The 18,874-nt window shown below is 41.9% G+C and overlaps 1 protein-coding gene across 3 annotated transcripts in view; it reads left to right on the top strand.

The window, feature by feature from the left end:
* Positions 1-18,874, top strand: part of LOC118668947 (WD repeat containing planar cell polarity effector) — a 244,340-nt gene that overhangs the window by 162,290 nt on the left and 63,176 nt on the right. For all 3 annotated transcript variants that reach the window (XM_036334387.1, XM_036334385.1, XM_036334388.1), the window contains one exon: positions 5,481-5,583. In XM_036334387.1, the coding sequence (XP_036190280.1) occupies positions 5,481-5,583 (103 nt within the window). The remainder of the gene's footprint in view (positions 1-5,480; positions 5,584-18,874) is intronic.

Genomic DNA, 18,874 nt, shown 5'->3' on the forward strand with positions numbered 1-18,874 from the left:
AATAGACTTGAAATAGCTTTTTGCATGAAGTTGTGCCATAAATTTGATATACTGAGTCCATTAATTTTGTTTTTGATGTTCAAGGAATACTTTTTGTTTTTATTTTATAACTATGTATAATTGGTTCTAAAATCAGATCTTTAAAAATGGTGCATTCCATGAGGTCTAGCTTCCGTCTTTGCTTTCTTTACATTTTTCCTCTCCTTCTCCCTTAAGCTGCCACTTTTGGTTTATCCTTCATTTATAGAAAATATATATGCATATATATAAATCTAGGCCCCTGTTGTTTTTTAATAAAACCTCTGTTTTAGTAGCATACTAAATACATTGTTTGGCTACTTAATGTTTTTAATTCAAAATATCCTGGGGATCACCCCATAGCATTTTTATAGAAAGACTAGAATGTTTTTAAGGTTATGATAATAATATAGTTGACTCTTGAAAACTGAGGGCTAGAGAACAACTCTTCATGCAGTAAAAAATAATCTGCATATAACTTTTGACTCCCCCAAAAACTTAACTACAGTTAGACCTCAGCATCCAAAGGGAATTGGCTCCATGATCCTTTGGGGATGCTCAAAAACCTTATATAAAAAGCATAGAATAATGCATACAGTTGGCCCTATGCATCTGCAGATTCCCAATCATGGACCAAAAATACTGTTTTCAATCTGTATTAGGTTGAATCCACAGATGTGAAACCTGTAAATACAGAGGGCTGATTGTATTTATTGAGATAAGTGCACCCATGCAGTTCAAATCTATGTTGTTTAATAGTATATAAAACAGTGGAATAAATATGGAAGCGTAGTGAAATATGAATAATTTTCTATTAAAAATCTAAATGGCTAAAAATTCAAAATAAATGAATTTAAATAGTCTAGTAGCCCCAAAGAGAAAATTTAAACAAGCCCCAAATATAACTCTTGAAAAGAAATCATGTTTTATTTGAGTCCTATGAAAACTTCCAAAAACTTAGTCTAATATGAAGGCATGTGCCATTCCAAGTAAATTCATTTGGTAACAAAATATAAGTTCTTCCCATATATTTTCACATTTAAAAGGATTATTCATTGTTCTTACTTATATAAGAAAGAGTATGAAACATTATGTAGACATTAAGGACTAATTACTAAAATTTATATCAATATAACTATGATATAAAGTATTTAATATACTTGCTTATCTTGAAATTTACTTTTTCCTCATATCTACAAAATATGAAAATTCTATAATATTAACACATTATCAAATATTTTATTCTTCTTAAAATTTCTTATTGATCATATTTGCCCTATGAAAAGAAATGTTATTTTTAAATAAGTAGAACAGGAATGGTATCAACATTTTATTTTATCTGTACTTGAAATAGAGCATCATGAACTTGAATTTTCTGGAAGCAAAATTTTGGGTGAAACTTAAACTTAGAAAGCTGAAGGTTATGGATTTAAATTTTCAATTAGCAATTGATTTTAACTAAGTAAAGTACTACAGCAGGGAAGGGTAGAACATGGTAATCTTAAATATGTATATGGCCATTTTGTAATTTACCATTTGCCAAGTTGACATATTAGTATCATCATTTAGCTGTTGCATGTCTTTCTTCGTGCTTCTGCATACCATGAATACTCAGACATGAAAATTAGAAAAGGTTATAACAACAATAAAATGTTATAGTTGTCATTATCTGTCAATGACTGATCTACAGTATAATTTAAAGATGAAAAACCTATTCAAGATTTTTTTAGTGTTAAATGCTTTTTGTTGTAAATTTGCATATTCATTCTAGTAGTACACTCAAAGTCATCTGTGAAGGTAATGAGAACCCAGGAACAGCAAGTTTTTTATTTTAGATCTTCGATGATACAGACAGATATGTGTAAATGGAAAACCTGGATCATGACCAGAGATTACTGGTGTTTATCTTTTGTTCAGAGGAAGCCAATTTCACTTAATTGTGCTAAATGATTATACTAATCATTTTAGTAAATGGTAAATTATAAAATTGTCATTGAGAAAGAATGGCAGAAATTAAATGGTTCATTCTTATGAATATTTTCCTGAAAACTTATGTCCAAGTTAGTAACACTTTTAAAATAAAACTAGAGGCCCAGTGCACAAAAATTGGTGCACTCAGGGGGGATCCCTCAGCATAGTCTGGGACCCCTCGGGGGATGACCATCTGCTGGCTGAGGCCTGCTCCCCAGGGGATTGGGCCTAAGCTGGCAATCAGACATTCCTCTGGCAGTCCGGCAGCCCTCAGGGGATGTCCACTTGCCAGAGGGGAGCAGACCTAAGCTGCAGTAGGACATCCTTAGCACTGCTGAGGAGGCAGGAGAGGCTCCCACCACCACCGCTGTACTGGCAGCCATCAGCCTGGCTTGTGGCTGAGCAGAGCTCCCCCATGTGGGAGCGCACTGACCACCCGGGGGCAGCTCCTGCATTGAGCGTCTGCCCCCTGGTGGTCAGTGTGTGTCATAGTGACCAGTCATTCCCAGTCTTTCTGCTGTTAGGGTCAGTTTGCATATTACCCTTTTACTATATAGGATAGAGGCCTGGTGCATGGGTGGGGGCCGGCTGGTTTGCCCTGAAGGGTGTCCCAGATCAGGGTGGGGGTTCCCACTGGGGTGCCTGGCCAGCCTGGGTGAGGGGATGATGGCTGTTCGCAGCTGGTCACACACCCTTTAGGGTGGAGGTCCCCACTGGGGTGCCTGGCCAGTCTGGGTGAGGGGCTGAGGGCTGTTTTCAGGCTGGCGGGTGACGGAAACTCCCAACCGCTCCTTTTTTTCTTTTTCTTTTTTTTTATTCTGGGCCAGCTTTAGCTTTGAGGCTTGGCTCCAGCTCTTAGGCCTCCGCTGCTGAAAGTAGGTTTCTGGCCTTTGCTTACAATGTTGCGATCCTGCTGGCTGAAGCCCGGCAGGTTTCTGGGGTTTTGTTTAGCTTCTATGTTTGTTACATAGTTGCTTGCAGCTCAGAGGCCTGCAGCAGCAGGCGGGGAACGTTGGAGTCCTCCGTCACTGAAGCAAGCAAGCCTCATGTTAGTTTCAAGCTGCCTGGCTGCCGGCCGCCATCTTGGCTGACAGTTAATTTGCATATTGCCCTGATTAGCCAATGGGAAGGGTAGCGGTCATACGCCAATTACCATGTTTCTCTTTTATTAGCTAGGATGAAATAGATGCAAAAGTTTTAAATGCAATACTAGCAAATTGAATACAGTGGCATATTTTAAATTATTTTCTTCATTGAATATAGGGACCTAATCTAGCCTTTGCCTGAGGCTATCTGGCAAATGGCTCTGCACAGGGCTTGGGCGGGGCGGGTGGGTCGCTCGGGCTCGGGATCAACAGGGAGGGCCAGAGAGAGCAGTTATGGCGGCTCTCAGTTCCGTCCCTAGGGGCTCTGCCTTACAGAGTCCCAGCAATTGCTGCAAACCTTGGAGAGAAAGCTGCCTTCGAGTTCCGACTGAAGCCAGACAGTCCCGCTTCTCCCGTTTGAGTCTGGGTCCCTAGACTCGCCCGGATCTGGAGCTCAGAATCTGAGACTCCCTCCCGATTGAAAGCACCAACCGCGCCCTCCGCCGCCAGCCCACTCTGCGCACACTCCGTACCTGAGTATTTCACTTCAGCACTGCGCCTCCTCTGAGTCTGGGTATGATATTCTCTTTCCTCCTAGTTGTAGAATTTCCACTCAGCCAGCCTTCCTGTGGTTCTGGATGATGTCCGTTCCGTCTTTTAGGTGTGTTTTGATTTGGTTGTTCAAGGCAGCAATCTCCGGCGTTAACCTATGCCACCATCTTGGTTCTCCCCTGAGTACAATTTTTGTAAGACAAGTCTATGAATGTGAATAATGGAATTTGGTGGGGATAACATTTCAATTAGGGTTGAAAGTCAGTGTTCTTTATTATCAAAATCTATTGCAAATGTTCATCTGTTAATGCACATCTGTGATGAAGTTTTACATATTTCACCTTTACAAATTTCTTTCTTCAAAGATAGGAATTGCCATATATTGATATCAATCTATGAGAGGTCATTTTTAGAATTCTATTAGCTAAAAGACTCGTCTACCTTTTAGCATGTCATTACATTGCACTAATCACTTCCAATTAAAGTTCTTCAATCACACTATTAAGTAGATTTTGGAATATGGACATTTCTTTGCCCTTGCATCAAGGCTGAGAAACTCTGCTGTGGATTAAAATTGGAAAGTATGCTGCTGGGAATTTGTGTAGAAATGGAGATCTCAGGTCTTTTTTTTGTTTTTTGTTTTTTTTTTTTTTTAGCTTTTGACAGTGCAGGAAATGTACCATAGCCTGACATTACTTTTAAGTCAAACAATGTTAATTCTCATTGAAACTTTATCACTGTATTAGGTTTCCCATATAACTAGTTTTGCCTTATAGTTTTAGGTTGAAACATTTTCAAGTCTATAGCATAAGCTAATTTGAAAGCCATTCAGAATTAAATAAGAGCACAGTTCTTCAACCATTTCAAAATGTAAACATCATTCTTAAGGACTGTACAAGAGGCAGGCTATATTTAGCCCATAGGCCATAGTTTATCAACCCCTGCTGCATAAATTCTTACATTCCCAGTAATTATAAGTGCTGATCTCCCCACAAACCTTGCAAACAGTAAATATTAACTTTAAAGTTTAATTTGAAATTACATTTTTTGATTTGTATTTGAGTATTAATACAGTGAAATGTTTTTCATGATTATAGGTTATTTATATTTCATTGTAAACTGACTGCTCATATTCTTTATCCATTTTTATTGCAGTAAAATTATCGTTCCAATAATCATTCTGTGTAACAAAAATGTTCTAAGTCCATCCAGTACTCCTTTAATATTGAAAGACCTGCCATTGCCTAGTATAACTTTTATTTATCCTTCAAGACTCAGATCAAGGATCAATTCCTTCTCTTTCGCTTCATAGCACTTTAATTCTTTAACTGTTGCTTACAGTGGTCTCCCCACTGGGCTCAGAGCTTCTTGAAACCGGGTATTGTAATTGAGCTGTGTACTCCAAAAACCGCTGGCAGTTAGGAGGCAATGATTTGTTGACAGAATGAGTTCAAATAGTAGTACTAATAATCTTAACAAAGTAATATGTGTTAGACACATAAATATCAGAGACAAATTTGGTACTAGTATTCCAAACAACTGAATTTTGAAGAAGCTGAGGTTTTTCTTCATTAAAATCTCCCCACAGGGAAAACAGTAATTAAGATTTCTATTCCCTAACAAAACTGAGTATGTCAAACATTTGATTTAAAGATTTAAAATAACTTGTATAAATAATTGCCATTAGTTATAGCTATAATCTCCATTTCAAGAAAATTAAAATACAAAAAAAGAATATTCATACGTCATGTCTGCTTTGTAATCTGAACAATAAATTCTTCCTTTCAAAATCTCCTTTGTAACTTAACCATCATTCATTTTGGATTAATCTTTTATTTTGCTTTCTTTCCAAAGGACATCCATTACCTTGCACTAGATAAGGGTGAATTGGCACTAGCTGAAGTGGCAAGAAAAAGAGCTCGAGACATTGATGCAGAATCAATAACCTCTGGAGTAGGTAAGAATTCATGCTGGGTTTTTTTTAAAGTGCTTTTTGTTTTAATCAATACTTATTCAGTATCATTTCTGTTTATGTTTGTAGGTCATGGTTGGTTAATTTGAATTACTTTCTTTGTAAAGATACTGTCTTTTAAAAAACAAAACAATTAAGCCTGGCTAAATAGTACAATATAAATATGTAAGTTGGAATTGTGTTAAATATGAAAATTGATGATCAGTGATTAATCACCATTTAGCAAAAAGTAAAAAGGCCTTTATTCTCTTCATATGATTTTGAGAGAAACAGAGTTTATTATCAGCTATTCCTGGCCCAACCTAGGAATTTATATAATCCTTTATTTATACACATAGACATGTCATATCTCAAAAGAATTCTCCCCTGTATCAGACAAAATACTTCATATGGGATTTTACTTAGAAATTCCTAGAGTCATTTTACAATGTAGTCTTCCAAAGAGAACAAATAAAAAGCCTAACTTGAATCTAAAGGTCCATTCAAAACTTCATAACATAGAAAAGTGATAGTTTTTATTTTTTTAATTAAATCTTTATTGTTCCGATTATTACAGTTGTTCCTCTTTTTTCCCCCCATAGCTCTCCTCCACCCAGTTCCCACTGTCCTCATCCATAGGTGTATGATTTTTGTCCAGTCTCTTCCTGCATCCCCCACACCCCTTTCCCCCCAAGAATTGTCAGTCCATTCCCTTTCCATGCCCCTGGTTCTATTATATTCACCAGTTTACTCTGTTCATCAGATTTTTTATTCACTTGATTTTTAGATTCACTTATTGATAGATATGTATTTGCTGTTCATAATTTTTATCTTTACCTTTTTCTTCTTCCTCTTCTTAAAGAATACCTTTCAGCATTTATATAATGCTGGTTTGGTGGTGATGAACTCCTTTAGCTTTTTCTTATCTGTGAAACTCTTTATCTGGCCTTCAATTCTGAATGATAGCTTTGCTGGATAAAGTAATCTTGGTTGTAGGTTCTTGGCATTCATCACTTTGAATATTTCTTGCCACTCCCTTCCGGCCTGCAAAGTTTCTGTTGAGAAATCAGCTGACAGTCGTATGGGTACTCCCTTGTATGTAACTGACTTTCTTTCTCTTGCTGCTTTTTTTTTTTTTTTTTTAATATATTTTATTGATTTTTTACAGAGAAGAAGGGAGAGGGATAGAGAGCCAGAAACATCGATGAGAGAGAAACATCGATCAGCCGCCTCCTGCACACCCCCCACTGGGGATGTGCCCGCAACCAAGGTACATGCCCTCGACCGGAATCGAACCCGGGACCTCTCAGTCCGCAGGCCGACGCTCTATCCACTGAGCCAAACCGGTTCGGCCTCTTGCTGCTTTTAAGATTCTCTCTTTGTCTTTTGGTCTTGGCATTTTAATTATGATGTGTCTTGGTGTGGTCCTCTTTGGATTCCTTTTGTTTGGGGTTCTCTGTGCTTCCTGGACTTGTAAGTCTATTTCTTTCACCAGGTAGGGGAAGTTTTCTGTCATTATTTCTTCAAGTAGGTTTTCAATATCTTGCTCTCTCTCTTCTTCTGGCACCCCTATAATTCGGATGTTGGTATGCTTGAAGCTGTCCCAGAGGCTCCACAACAGGGCGGAGCAAGCAGCTATGGCTGATCCTCAGACCTGCCCTAAGGGGTCCCACGTCTCAGTGTCCCAGTAATTGCTGCAGTTACCTCTGAGGGAAAGCTGCCCTCAAGTTCCGAGTTCTGCCTGCTGCCAGACAGTCCAGTTTCTCCCCGTATGAGTCCTGGGTCCCCAGAGACTTCCCGGAACTGGAGTTCAGAGCAGTCGGGAGCTTGTGACTCCCTCCTGATTCAAAAAGACAGCCGTGTCCTCAGGTGCCAGCCCCTTTTTCTCCACATCCTTTCCAATACTTGTTGTTTGTTCATGATAGCCATTATGACAGGTGTGAGATGATACCGCATTGTTTTGATTTGCATCTCTCGTATAATTGTGACTTTCAGCATGTTTTCATATGTCTTTCGGCCTTCTTTATGTCCTCTTTCGGAAAGTATCTAGGTCCGTTGCCCATTTTTTGATTGGATTGTTTATCTTCCTATTGTTAAGTTTCATGAGTTCCCTGTAAATGTTGGAGATTAAACCCTTATCAGTGATATCATTGGCAAATATGTTCTCCCATGCAGTGGATCTTCTTGTTGTTTTGTTGATGGTTTCCTTTGCTGTGCAAAAGCTTTTTATTTTAATGTAGTCCCATTTGTTTATTTTCTCTAGGAGCATTATCAGAGAAGAAATTCCTTCGGCATATGTTTGCGATTTTGCTGCCTGTGGATTCCTCTAGTATTTTTATGGTTTCCTGTCTTACGTTTAAGTCTTTTATCCATTTTGAGTTTATTTTTATGTATGGTGTGAGTTGGTGGTCTAGTTTCATTTTCTTGCATGTATCCAATTTTCCCAACACCATTTATTGAAGAGACTGTCTTGACTCCATTGTATGCTCTTGCCTCCTTTGTCGAATATTAATTGGGCATAGTGCTTTGGGTCAATTTCTGGGTTCTCTATTCTATTCCATTGATCTATATGTCTGTTCTTGTGCCAGTACCAAGCTGTTTTAAGAACAGTGGCTTTGCAATACAGTTTGATATCTGGTATTGAGATCCCACCTACTTTGTTCTTCTCAGGATTGCTGCAGCTATTCAAGGTCTTTTTTTATTTCAGATGAATTTTTGGAACGTTCATTCTAGATCTGAGAAATATGCCGTTGGTAATTTAATGGGGATTGCATTGAATCTATAGATTGCTTTGGGTAGTATGGACATTTTGATGATGTTGATTCTACCAATCCATGAACACAGTATGTTATTGCATCTGTTTATGTCTTCCTCAATCTCTTTTTTCAGTGCCCTGTAGTTTTTCGCATATAAGTCTTTTACCTCCTTAGTTAAGTTTATTCCTAGGTATCTTAATTTTTTTGATGCAATGGTAAATGGGATTGCTTTTTTAGTCTCCCTTCCTGTAAGTTCACTATTGGAGTAAAGAAATGTCTTAGATTTCTTGGCATTAATTTTGTATCCTGCTACATTGCCAAACTCATTTATTAGGTCTACTAATTTTTTGATGGAGTCTTTAGGGTTTTCTATGTACAGTATCATGTCATCTGCAAATAAGGACAGTTTTACTTCGTCTTTTCCAATTTGGTTGCCTTTTATTTCTTCTTCTTGTCTGATAGCTAGTACTTCCAGTACTATGTTGAACAGCAGTGGTGAGAGGCGGCATCCCTGTCTTGTTCCTGTTCTCAGGGGAAATGGTTTTAGTTTTTGCCCATTGATTATGATGTTGGCTGTGGGTTTGTCATATATGGCTTTTATTATGTGAGGTATGATCCTTCTATTCCTACCTTGCTGAGAGTTTTTATCAAGAAAGGGTGTTGAATTTGGTCGAAAGCTTTTTCTGCATCAATTGATATGACTGTGGTTTTTATCAATTTGTTTATGTGATGAATCACATTTATTGATTTGCGGATATTGTACCATCCTTGCTTCCCTGGAATAAATCCTACTTGGTCATGGTGTATGATCTTCCTGATGTATTGCTGGATCCGATTTGCTAGAATTTTGTTGAGTATTATGGCATCTATGTTCATGAGGGATATTGGCCTATAATTCTCTTTCATTGTGTTGTCTCTATCTGGTTTTGGTATTAGGGTGATGCTGGCTTCACAGAATGAGCCGGGAAGTGTTCCTTCTTCTTGAATTTTTGGAATAGTCTGAGGAGTATATGTTTTAGTTCTTCCTTGAAGGTTTGGTAAAACTCTCCTGCGAAGCCGTCTGGCCCCAGGCTTTTGTTTGCTGGGAGCTTTTTGATGACTGCTTCAATTTCTTCCATTGTTATTGGCCTGTTGAGATTTTTATAATCCTCTGGATTGAGTTTCGGAAGATTGTATTTTTCTAGGAATATGTCCATTTCCTCCAGATTGTCTAGTTTGTTAGAGTTGTTCATAGTATTTTTTAACAATTCTTTGAATTTCTGAGGGGTCTGTTGTTATTTCGCCTCTTTCATTTCTGATTTTGTTTATTTGAGTCCTCTCTCTTTGCTTCTTGGTGAGCCTGGCTAGAGGCTCATCAATCTTGTTTATCCTTTCAAGGAACCAGCTCTTGCTTTCATTGATCTTTTATATTGGTTTTTTGGTCTCTATGTCATTTATTTCTCCTCTGATCTTTATTATCTCCTTTCTTCTGCTCACTCTGGGCTTTTTTTGTTGTTCTCTAATTCTTTGAGTTGTAGAGTTAAATGATTTACTATCATTTTTTCTTGTTTTTTGAGGTAGGCCTATAGTGCTATAAACTTCCCTCTCAGGACTGCTTTCATTGTGTCCCATAGATTTTGGGTTGTTGTACTGTTATTGTCATTAGTTTCCAGGGTGTTTTTAATTTCTACTTTGATCTCACTGGTAACCCAATCATTATTTAGTAACATGCTATTCAGCTTCCAAATGTTTGAGTTTTTTGGATTGTTTTTATTGTGGTTTATTTCTAATATTATGCCCTTGTGATCTGAGAAGATGCTTGGTATGATTTCAGTCTTCTTGTATTTGGGGAGACTTTGCTTGTGGCCCAATATGTGGTCTATTTTTGAAGATGTCCCATGTGCACTTGAGAAGAACATATATTTTGTGGCTTTGGGGTGAACTGTTCTGAAGATGTCAATTAAGTCCATCTGATCTAGTGAGTCATTTAGGATTGCTGTTTCTTTGCTGATTTTTTGTCTAGAGGATTTATCCAGTGATGTCAGTGGTGTGTTTAAGTCCCCTACTATGATTGTGTTGTTGTTGATCTCTCCCTTGTTATTTTCCAGGAGGTTTTTTATGTATTTGGGTGCTCCTGCACTGGGTGAATATATGTTTATAAGGGTTATATCCTCTTGTTGTATCAATCCCTTTAATCTTATGAAGTGGCCTTCCTTATCTCTTGTTATGGCCTTCACTTTGAGGTCTATTTTGTCAGATATAAATATTGCTCCCCCAGCTTTTTTATTTTTCATTTCCATTTGTCTGAAAGATATTTTTCCATCCCTTCACTTTCAGTCTGTGTGAGTCCCTTTTTCTGAGGTGGGTCTCTTGTAGACAGTATATATATGGGTCATGTCTTTTATCCATTCAGCCACTCGATGTCTTTTGATTAAATGTAAAGAACTAAATGCTCCAAAGTTATTGAAAGGTACTTGCTTATAGTCATTTCTATTTTTGTGCCTGTTTTCCTTCTTCCCTTTATATTTCTTCTTTTTACAGCATTCCCTTTAGCATTTCTTGCATTCCTGGCTTGGTAGTGATAAACTCCCTTAGCCTTTTTTTGTCTGCAAAGCTCCTGATTTCCCCTTCAATTGTGATTGATAGTCTTGCTGGATATAGTATTCTTGGATTCAGTCCTTTGCTTTGCAACACTTTGTATACCTCCTTCCATTCCCTTCTAGCTTGATGTGTTTCTGTTGAGAAATCATTTGATAATCTGATGGGGGATCCTTTGTAGGTGACTCTCTGTCTCTGTCTTGTACATTTGCCATCGCTATTATGACATGTCTTGGTGTGGGTCTTTTGGGGTTCATCTTGCTTTGGACTCTCTGTACTTGTGTAACTTTTTTCTTCCCCACATCTGGGAAGTTTTCTGTCATTATTTCTTCAAATATATTTTCTAATCCTTACTGCTCTTCTTGTCCTGGCAGCTCTATTATGCGTATGTTCCTTTATTTCATGTTGTCCAAAGCTCCCTTAGGCTCTCCTCCTGCTTTTTAATTTTTTTCTTTAGTTGCTGTTCAGATTGAGCTTATTTCTCTACCTTATCTTCTAACTCACTAATTCGGTCTTCTGCTGCTTCTAGTCTGCTGTTGAAACCTTCCATGGTGTTTTTGATTGTAGCTATATCACTTTTCATTTCTTCCTGATTCTTGCATAGGTTGTTGATTTTCTCATCCATCCTGTGAATGAATTGTATAACCATTATTCTGAATCCTTTTTCTGTCATGTTGCATGCTTCAATTTCATTAATTTCCTTTCTTGGCGACTCCTCATTTTCTTTCCTCTGGGTGTTGTGTCGTTTCTTCATTCTGATTATCTCCCGATGGTTCAAACGTCGAGTTGCGTGGGCCTGGGCCGTGTGCAGTGGGAGCCTCACACTAGTGTCACTGAAGAGCTCTGACAATAAGACGTGTGGTTGTTGTGGGTTGGTGGGAACCAGGCTCGCTCAGAGTCAGTGTTGCCAGCACTCAATGTGGCCTTGTGTGCGCCCTTAGAATCAGGGATCCTGCCTGCACCGTGCTGAAACAGAGACCCGCCCTGGAGTGTGTTGAAAATCAGAGCCCCCTAGCGTACGCCAGGAGTCAGACTTCCCCAAGAATCCAGTATCAGAGTCTCTGTTGGTTCGCGCGACCTCGCATTGAGAATCAGGTTCCCTGTGTGCCCATGCACCAAGAACTGGAGTCACTGGCTCTTAGTATGAATGCACAGGGAATCAGGGATCCCAGGCGCAGGTGATAAGAAACACAGTCAAGTCACTGGTGCTTGGTGCTGCCTCCTGCCCAGAGAATCAGGGTCCCTGGGCCCATGCTACGCGGGACAAATTCCTGGTGTTCGCGTGTTAGCCTCCAGGCCAGGGCTCCTGTAGCCGGCACTGCGCGGGACCAGTTCCAAGGTGCTCGCACACTTCCAGGCTAAAGTTCCTGTAGCAGCACTGAGGCCTGGGCAAGGGGTGGGTCTATCAGTTACTATGGCGCTGCCCGCGAGCCTGCGGGAAGGGGGATGGGTTCTGTTACTCACGGATCTGCCGTGCGGATTTCTGGACTTTTGATGTCCGTGTGTCTGTAGCTGTGGTCACAGGTCTCTGTCCCCAGTGGCTGCAGGGTCCTGGTATGCATCTGAGATCAGACTGGGTGGTGCTGAGGCCAGGATCCTAGTCTCGAGCAGCTCTGTTTCTCAAGATGGCGTGGTCACTGTGCCCATGCTGGCTGCCCAGGAGTGTCCGCGCTGGGAGTGGGGCTCCACCATCTAAGAGTGCCCAGTTTAGCAGCCCCTTAAAATACCTGCAGAATCTATCTGTCCCTAGCTCATACACACACACACGTTCACACACTCTCTCCCTCCCTACCTTCCTGCCAGTTGCCATTTTTTCGTTTCCCAAAAAGTGATAGTTTTTAAAAGCTATTATAATATCAACATGACCTTCCTTTTTCTAAACTCAGTTTATCTAATGGGACTAAATCTGGAAGTCCTGATCTCTGGATACCCCAATTCGTATTCTTGTATTTCCTATTCCTGGGTTAGGCAAAGCATCCTCAGAACTGTAACAGATTTCATTTCTTTCTGGAATTTCTGCAAAGTTCCTCTCCATTGATAGGTCATCTTGTGCTTTGTTTTTTGGAATGCTGTTGCAGGAAAAGGGAGCACTTTTCAGCTTCTGTCTAACATCACCACCAGCCATCCCGGCCTTCAAGGTGATACTGAAGGGCTCAAAGCCATTACCACCAGGGTAGCTATAAACTTCAATACCAAAGCTGACAATTGCTTACCAGAAAGATGATTCCAGTCTACCCTAACTCTGAAGGGGTTCCAGATTGATGCATAAACCACTTTCAAAATCTCTATTCCTAATCAATAAGAAATAGTATTAATATAATGTTACATACTATTAATACAATATTACATAAGAATAACTTCAATTGACCTATTACTGTATCTTGTTAACTATATTGATGTGCCTCCAAATAATAACAGCTAATATTTTTTACGTTTACTATGGGCCAGACACTAACTTAATCCTTACATTTCTGTGAGGTAGGTACATTTTTATGTGAAGTCACTTTTAACTAAATAATGAAACCACACCACATTAATAGAAAGTATGATGTTATATGATGTGGTTACAAATATCCTCCATCCCTATCCCTCTAGCCATTTTGGAAAATACAGGAGAAAGGTTAATTCATAGCAAATTTTATGGGAATTTTCCTTAGTTATGTACCCTGCCTTTTCCAACAGGGTATCAGATACAATGGAGGACATCTCTGCATTTACTAGTAAAAGCTATTTAAAGTTACTAGGGGTAAAAAGGAATATGAAGAGATTACCATGAGATACCAGAACAATAAAGACGCTCCACTGTGCACCAAAATGTGCATTCTTTCATCAGGTTGCTGTGGCCAGCTGATAATTCCTAGCCAGAGAGCTTGGTGTGCCCTCTTTGAGCTCTGCTTCATTTCTAGCCAATTACTTTTTCTTCACTGAAACCTTGTTACTCCCCAATTTTCAGTGTTTTTAGGACTTACTCTTTGACCTGTATTACTATCCCTTAACAAAGATAGCATTCCGTGCCAACAGTAACTATCAAAACGTGCACATCTTAGGTGAATGGTCTACTCTACTTTTGTTCCAGAAAACGAGTGTCTCCCAATGGAATTAGGAAAGAGTATCTGGTTTCATTATAGTCTCTTCCATACAGCCCAAATCGTGCTGGGGAAAGCAAATTTTCTCTCAGATTACCTGAGTTTAATTAAACTTTGGTCTCTCAAACTTTTCCAAAAGCAGAAAGTAATTAAGCTTTAGCTTTCAAAAGGGTTCTCTGCTGCAAGCAAGAGGACAAGTTATATAAGATATCAAAATAATATTTAATTGTATATATGTACCACATCTTCTATCAAAGGACACTGCAGTTGTTTCTATAGCTTGGCCAAATATATGGTAACAGAAAATGATTTGACTTTGGATGGTGGGCTCACAATGCAATGTACAGATCATTTATCACTGGAAACCTATATAACCTTATTAACCAACTAGAGGCTCGGTGCACAAAAATTTGTGCACTCGGGGGGGAAGGGGGTCCCTTCCTGTGCCCTCTCGCAGTCTAGGACCCCTCGGGAATGACAACCTGCTGGCTTACGCCTGCTCCCTGGGGGGATTGGGCCTAAGCTGGCAATCAGACATCCCTCTGGCAGCCTGGGAGCCCTCGGGGGATGTCCACTTGCCAGAGGGGAGCAGGCCTAAGCTGCAATCTGACATCCTTAGTGCTGAGGAGGCGGGAGAGGCTCCCACCACCACCGCTATACCGGCAGCCATAAGCCTGCCTTGTGGCTGAGCAGAGCTCCCCCTGTGGGAGCGCAATGACTACCAGGGGGCAGCTCCTGCATTGAGCATCTGCTCCCTGGTGGTCAGTGTGTGTCATAGTGACCAGTCATTCCCAGTCTTTCTGCTGTTAGGGTCAGTTTGCATATTACCCTTTTATTATATAGGATAGAGGCCTGGTGCATGGGTGGGGGCAGCCTGGGTGAGGGGCTGATGGCTGTTTGCAGGCTGGTCAAGCCCCCCTCAGTGGGGACCCTCACCCCATGGAGGTTTGGCCAGCCTGGGTGAGGGGCTGATGGTTGTTTTCAGGCTGGCCACACCCCCTTTAGGGTGGGGGGTACCCATTGGGGTGCCTGGCCAGTCTGGGTGAGAGGCTGAGGGTCGTTTTCAGGCTGGCCAACCCTCCCTGGCAATGGAAGCTCCGAGCCTCTCCTTTTTTTCTGGGACTTATTTACCTTCTATAATTGAAACTTTGTAGCCTTGAGTGGAGCTCAGAGCCGGCTAGGGTTTGGCTTCCTCCATCGCCAGGAGCAACCCAAGGCTCCAGCTCCGTGGCCACGGCTGGCTGAAAGCAAGTATCTGGAGTTTATTTATTTTCTATAATTGAAACTTTTTTGCTTTGAGTGGAGCTTAGAGCCAGGCCACGGCAGGCGGGAAGCTTGGCTTCCTCCATCATTGGGGCAACCAAGCCTCCTGCTTGCTCCAGCTCCATGGCTGCCAGCCGCCATCTTGGTTGGGTTAATTTGCATATAGTTGCTCTGATTGGCTGGTGGGCATAGCTTAAGGCATAGCGAAGGTATGGTCAATTTGCATGTTTGTCTTTTATTAGTGTAGATGTCACCCCAATAAAATAAATAAGTAGAACAGATGTGTCATTAAAACTGACCATATCAAGAATGATGATAATTTGAAAGAGTATTATTAAGCATGCCAATATTAAACCATGATAAAATGGTTCATAGTCAGTTCACAGCTTTAGGAATGACATCAGGAACACTATGCAGAGGTCCAAAGATGGTTAAGAATGACTCAGCACAGGGATCCTAGCACTCCTCAGGCGACTCTGAGTCCACCTGAGTCCTAAGTAAGTGGCTGCAAACGAAATTTTGTGCATTGGTCCTTTAAGAGGGTGCCTGTGTCTCCAACAGGCTCTGTCTCTCCCTTGCAGACAGATACCCCACTGCTTTCCACAGCCAGATGTTATGTGAGCGCCTCTTCCCATCTCTGGGCTAGGGAACCCGGCTTGGGGTTTAGGCTCCACACTGCTCAGGGGAACCTCTCACAGCTAAGATATCCATCCAGAACCTCAGCCACTGCCCATGGGAGCAGGCCTAGCCTTTTTTGAGTCTCTGCCCTTACCAGTCTTGATGTGGCTTCTTCTATAAATCTTTGGTTATAGGACTCTCCATCAGCTAGTCTTCAGTTGGTTATCCAGGATGATTGTTCTATAATTTAGTTGTAATTCCATTTTGGTCCTAGGAGGAGGTGAGAGTAGCATCCACTTACCCTGCCACCATCTTGAAATCCTCCCAAAAAACCCAATAGCAGGCTGCTTTTACTACTGTAGCTTTGTGATAAAATTTGAAATCAGGGAGTGTGATGCTTCTATCTTTATTTATCAAGATTGCTTTGGCAGTTCAGGGTCTATTGAATTCCATGCAAAGTTTAGGACTGTTTATTCTATTTCTGTGAAAAATGCCATTGGAATTTTAATAGGGGGTGTATTGAAGCTGTAGACTGGTGTGAGTAGTATGGATATTTAACACTATTAATTCTTCCAACCCATGAACATGGATATCTTTCCATTTATTTGCATCTTCTATCAAAGGGTTGTCATTTCAGTGTACAGATATTTCACCTCCTTAGTTGAATATATTTTGAGATTATTTTTATGCAGTTGTATTATTAACTTCTCTGATAATCTATTACTAGCATATCCTATCTAATAAAAGACAAAAAGGGTAATTAACCATACCTCCGCTACGCTTCCCATAGGCTAATCAGCGAGATATGCAAATTAACTGCCAACAAAGATGGTGGCCGGCAGCTGAAGCAAGCAGGATGTTTGCTTGCTCCAGTGATGGAGGAAGCCAAGTTTCCCCACCTGCCGCGGCCTGCTCTAAGCTCTGAAAGCAACAGCTCCAAAAGCAACAAAGTTTCAATTATAGAAGCTAAACAAACCCCAGATACCTGCTTTTAGTCAGTCTCAGCCTCAGAGCTGGGAGCGCCAGTGACGGCAACAGAGTTTCAATTATAGAAGGTAAACAAATCCCAGAATTTAAAAAAAAAAAAAAAAAGAAAAAAAGGAGAGCCTGGGAGCTTCAGTCACCGGCCAGCCTGAAAATGGCCCTCAGCCCCTCACCCAGACTCACCAGGCACCCCAGTGGGGACCCCTACCCTGAAGGGGGTGTGACCAGCTGCAAACAGCTCTCAGCCCCTCGCCTAGGTTGGCCAGACACCCAAGCAAGACCCCCACCCTGATCCAGGACACCCTTCAGGGTAAACCAGCCGGCCCCCACCCGTGCACCAGGCCTCTATCCTATATAGCAAAAGGGTAATATGCAAACTGACCCTAACAGCAGAAAGACTGGGAATGACTGGTCACTATGACACACACTGACCACCAGGGGGCAGACACTCAATGCAGGAGCTGCCCTCTGGTGGTCAGTGCGCTTCCACATGGGGGAGCTCTGCTCAGCCAGGCTGATGGCTGCCAGTACAGTGGTGGTGGTGAGAGCCTCTCCTGCCTCCTCAGCAGCGCTAAGGATGTCCGACTGCAGCTTAGGTCTGCTCCCCTCTGGCAAGTGGACATCCCCCGAGGGCTGCTGGGCTGCCAGAGGGATGTCTGATTGCCAGGTTAGACCCAGTCCCCCAGGGAGCAGGCCTAAGCCAGCCGGTGGTCATCCCCCGAGGGGTCCCAGACTGCGAGAGGGCACAGGCCAGGCTAAGGGACGCCCTTCCCCCCGCCAAGTGCACAAATTTTTGTGCACTGGGCCTCTAGTAAAAAAATAATATATTGATTTTTGTATCCTCCAACTTTAGTAATGTATGTGAATGAATCTTCTTCCTTTCTGATTTCGATGCCTTATATTTTGTTTTCTGCCTAATTGTTCTGGCTAGGACCTTGAGTAGTGTGTCAGTCAAAGTAACCAGGGTTGAATGAGCTTCACTGGTAGCGTCCTTAGTGGTGCGATAATGCCAACATGTGCATTAGATATGAAACAGTACAGGCTTCTCCAAAGGGAGACTGTGGTGACTTGAAAGAATTTTCTTTCTTTTACACAAACGTCCTCCTAGAAGATGTTCCAGAACTGGTAAAGTATCTTGGAATCAGATAACCAGGCTCCATCTATTGTGTTGCTTTGTCATCTGTAGGGTATAGCCTTCCAAATGCACTGTAGTTCCAAATACACTTATCTTATACTAGAGGCCCGGTATATGGGTTGTGCACCAGTGGGGTCCCTCAGCCTGGCCTGCGCCCTCTTGCAATCCAGGACCCCTTGGGGGATTTTGGAGGCCCGGTACACAGATTCGGCCTGATCTCCAAAGGCCAGGCCGAGGGACCCCACCGGTGCACCAATCTGTGCACCGGACCTCTCGACCTATATAATAAAAGTGTAATATGCAAATCAACTGAACGGCCAAATGACTGGTCAACAGGAGGAGCCAGGCAAGCCAAGGCGTATGCCAGCGGGCAGAGGGAAGGGACAGCGGGGGGGGGGGGGGGGTGGCGACCAGTGGTGATGGAGGGGTGATTGGGGGGATGGGGCCAGCCGCTTGCTGGCCAGCACTGTCCCAGATTAGCCTGCCCAGTTGCCTCCTGCAGAGGGAGGCCACTGGTGGCAGCAGTGGCGGGGCAATGTGGGGTGGGGCTGGCGCCATCCCCAGATCAGCCCGCCAGGGTTGCCTCCCACAGAGGGAGTCCAACGGTGATGGGGAGCAGGGCCAGCTGCTTGCTGGTCCCCATCCCCTGATCGGCCCGCCAGTCACCTCCCACAGAGGGAGGCCAGATTGCGGTATAGGCTGCTTAAGCCATCAGTTGGACATCTCGAGGGCGCAGGCTGGCTGAGGGACCCCCCCTACCAAGTGCACGAATTTTCATGCACTGGGCCTCTAGTATGCATATAAGATTTGGTTAATCTCTTCCTGCCCTCCCCACCTCCCTCTGAGATTTATCAGTCTGTTCCATGTTTCCATGCCTG

The sequence above is a fragment of the Myotis myotis genome, unplaced genomic scaffold, assembly GCF_014108235.1.
Source record: "Myotis myotis isolate mMyoMyo1 unplaced genomic scaffold, mMyoMyo1.p scaffold_m19_p_14, whole genome shotgun sequence".
Classification (NCBI taxonomy): domain Eukaryota; kingdom Metazoa; phylum Chordata; class Mammalia; order Chiroptera; family Vespertilionidae; genus Myotis; species Myotis myotis.